General features: G+C 45.3%; 1 protein-coding gene across 1 annotated transcript in view; it reads left to right on the forward strand.

Annotated features, from left to right (window-relative positions):
* Positions 1-954: 954 nt before the first annotated feature.
* The window catches only part of LOC103780334 (chromosome unknown open reading frame, human C12orf29), a gene marked incomplete at its 5' end in the record, with an annotated part of 3,241 nt that continues 281 nt past the window's right edge, over positions 955-3,914 (forward strand). Inside the window, 3 exons of the mRNA XM_008948000.1 lie at positions 955-1,071; positions 2,410-2,604; positions 3,217-3,386. Coding sequence (XP_008946248.1) covers positions 955-1,071; positions 2,410-2,604; positions 3,217-3,386 — 482 coding nt within the window. The remainder of the gene's footprint in view (positions 1,072-2,409; positions 2,605-3,216; positions 3,387-3,914) is intronic.

The raw sequence follows: 3,914 nt of genomic DNA on the forward strand, positions 1-3,914 counted from the left end.
GGACAAGAGGCTTTTGCAAAGGGATCTAGAGAGATTACAGCATTGTGCTGTGATTAATTGGATGAAATTTAGCAAGTGCAAATGCCAGATTCTGCTGCTAGGATGAGGTAACACCAGGTACAGCATAAACTGGGAGAGGAGAGGCTGGGGAGCAGCCCTGCAGAAAGTGAACGGGGGGTGCCGGGGCGTGAGTCAGCAGTGTGCCCTGGCAGCCCCGAAGGCAAACCACATCCTGGGGGGCATCAAACCCACCATGGCCAGCTGGTCAAAGGGGTGACTCTCCTGCTGTGCTCAGCAATGGTGTGACTTCACCTCGAATACTTTGTGCAGTGCTGGGCCCTATAGGTTGAGAGGGATGTCATTGTCCTTGAATGTGTCCAGAGGAGGGTAACAAATCTGGGGGTGAAATGGCTGGAAGAAATGTGCTGTGGGCAGTGGCTAAGGGCTTCAGGCTTGTCTAGTTTGGAGAGAAGGAGGCTGAGGGGTGACCTCATTGCTCTGCAGTTTCCTGAGGAGGGGCAGTGGAGAGGGAGGTGCTGATCTCTTCTCTGTTGTACCCATTGGTAGGATGTGGGAATGGTGCAAAGCTGTGCCAAAGAGTGTTCTGACTAAACATGAGGAAGCTTTCCTCTACAGAAGGGGTAGTGAAACACTGGAGGAGGGTTCCTGGAGAGCTGGCTGATGCCCCAGGCATAAATATATGGGGTATCAATATAATGGCTATTTAAGTTGCTGGTGTTTAATCTTGGTTTTGCACTTTTAAACTACTAAAGGCTGCAATGCTTCTGTAGACTGAGTGTGTTACACATTGGTGCTTGTACCAAGGAGCTGGGACTGCTGTCGAGACAACAAGATATAAATCAATGGGGTTTTAATACTTGCATTGAAAGATTGTCAAAACATAAAATTGTCTAACAGTTTGCCAAAAACTGAACATCACATTTGTATGTCTAGAATTTGTTTGGAATGTTGAAGAGGATTTCAAGCCTGTTCCAGATACGTGGATTCCAGCAAAGGACACAGAGTTCTCTCATGGCAATCCTTTGCCCGATGAAAACGGACACATGCCAGGTACCTGTGGTGCAGCACAGGTGAAATGGGGCAGGAGGGGATGCACTTTTGAAGTGGGTTGTGATTAGTTCCAGAGTTAAAAGGAGTAGTTAACAGATGCAGAAAACAGAGACAATGTCATAGAACCGTAGAGGTCTTTTCTGGTCTTAATGATTCCATGATTCTAAGGTCATAAAGTCCAGCCATCAAACTAGCACTACCATGACCACTCAACCATGTCCCAAAGTGCCACGTTTACCTGTATCTTGAACACCTCGAGGGAGGGTGACTCCACCACCTCTCTGGGCAGTCTGTTCCAGTGCTTCGTGACTCTTTCGGGAAAGAAACTCTTCCTAATATCCAATCGAAACCTCCCCCGGCACAACTTCAGCCCGTTTCCTTGTGCTTCCACTCGTTACTTGGGAGGAGAGACCAACACCCTCCTCACCTCAGTCCAACCTCCTTTCTGGTAGTTCTGGAGAGCAATAATGTCTCCCCTCAGCCTCCTCTTCTCCAAACTAAACAATCCCAGTTCCCTCAGCCGCATCTCCTAAGATCTGTTCCCCAGACCCTTCACCAGCTTTGTTGCCCATCTCTGGAGCTGTTCCGGCACCTCAAAGACTTTCTTACATTGTGGTGCCCAAAACTGAACCCAGTACTCAAGCTGTGGCCTCACTAGTGCTGAGTGCAGGGGCACGGTCGCTTCCCTACTCCTGCTGGACAGTGTGTTTCAATCCAGGCCAGGATGCCTTTGGCCTTCTTGGCCACCTGGGCACGCTGCTGGCTCATGTTCCGTTGGCTGTCCACCAGCTCCCCCAGGTCCTTTTCCACCAGGCAGCTTTCCAGCCACTCCTCCCCAAGCCTGGAGCGTTGCCTGGGGTTGTTGTGACCCAGGTGCAGGACGCGGCCCTTGGCCTTGTTTAACCTCATGCCACTGCCCTCGGCCCACTGCTCCAGCCTGTCCAGGTCCCTCTGCAGAGCTGCCCGACCCTTGAGCAGATTGGCGCTCCTGCCCAGTTTGGTGTCATCTGCAGACTTGCTGCGGGTGCACTCGATCCCTTGTCCAGATCCCTGATGAAGAGAGGAAACAAGACTGGGCACTGGCTGACCACCCAGACAGACTTTGTTGTGGTGGCCCATGGGAAACAGCTGCAGCTTGCTGCACACCCACAGGCCATCAGCTGGGGGCACCTTTGGCACATGGGCTTTGCTCTGACGTTTCTCTGAGGTGTGATGTGGGTTTTCTTGCTCCTCTTTCTGTTTGTGGTTAGCTATTTGTAGGAGGGGTTTAATTCGTGTCTAGTACCGATTTTATAACTCTGGATGGTTCCTTTGCTAAAATGCAGTGTTTTCTCCTAGGTTGGGTGCCCGTGGAGAAGAACAGCAAGCAGTATTGCTGGCACTCATCTGTGGTGAATTACGAGGCTGAAGTCGCCCTGGTGTTGAAACCCCACACTGACCCAGGGCTGCTAGAAATCAGCCCAGTGCCACTGTCGGAAATTTTGGAGCAAACACTGGAGCTTATTGGGACTAACATTAATGCAAATCCATACGGTGAGTTTGTGTGGTCCTGTTCTTAAAGACTTCTTCATTTAGTGATATTTTGGAGTGAAAACTAGTGCAAGTGCAACTAGTGCACCTTCTTGGTGCAAGTTTTTTTAACAAGTTCTAAAGTAACCTTTTTTAGGAAGGGCCAGCTCAAAGAATGCTTACCTAAAAATACTTCAGAAAGCTGTGTTGACCTGACACTATTTATGTCTATGAAACCTCTTTCCACATGCATGTTCTTGAGGAATTATTTTAGAAATGCTTTCAGTCTTTAAGAAAAATATTCTGACTGGAAAAGTTGTTTTAAATATTACTGTCAAACTATTTTTAAAGATTGCTAGTGCCTTTTCTTGACTTTTTTTTACTTGCTCTTCTGATGCCATTTAGTTGAAAACTCTTGAAAGTGGAAAATTTTACTCATCTGTTTTTGTTTTAGTCCCTAAAGTGAGTCATAAGTTGCAATTTTTAAGCTATGAAGAATTAATATTGGACAATGTTGTAGTATCTAACAAAAGCCCCCTCAAATGGTAGACTTCTAAGATCACCGAAATAACAAAAGTAAGGAAGATCTTCAGTTATCACACGTAACTATAAAGAATATTGTTTCTTTTAACCTAGGGTTGGGAAGCAAGAAGCAGCCAGTACATCTTCTTGTACCACATGGAGCATTTGAAATCAAGAATCCACCTGCTTTGGAACCAAATGACATCCTGTCTTGGTTTGAAGGCTGCAGTGAGGGTAAAGTCGAAGGAATTGTGTGGCACTGCCACAATGGGTGTTTAATCAAGGTAAATATGTGGAAAGCACTATAATAATTCATAATATGTGTAGTGTTGTGAGGTATTCACTTTTTTCTTGTTTTCCAAATCCTTTAGAAATAAATGCTCTCCCAGGAAATCAGGGAACAGTAGAATTAGTCAAGCCAATGAATTGCTATAGTGACAACATGTTAAACTTTTTCATTATGTTATGCTAATGACTGAAAGTGATTGAGAAGATATTTTCTTGCCTCTCTATAGGAGCCACTCAACATTTTAAAGCTTCATTAATATAAAAAAAAATTCATTTCTCATACTGTTGACATAGAATAAGTATTGTTAATAAAAATGCGATTTTTTTTTTTTTTTTTTTTTTAAGAATTAATTAGCAAGCTTATATTATTTCTGAAGCTGTGGAAGAACCTTGGTTCTCATTTGACTTTTTTTTAATTTTTTTTTGTTACTTACATTACTCAGGTGACTGGTTAGTGGCTGTAAGTGCCCTAATGCAGAGGATCCTAGAATTAAAGCACACCCCCCCCCCCCCCGCCCCCCTCC

This window comes from Merops nubicus, unplaced genomic scaffold (assembly GCF_000691845.1).
Source record: "Merops nubicus isolate BGI_N331 unplaced genomic scaffold, ASM69184v1 scaffold1739, whole genome shotgun sequence".
NCBI classification, from domain to species: domain Eukaryota; kingdom Metazoa; phylum Chordata; class Aves; order Coraciiformes; family Meropidae; genus Merops; species Merops nubicus.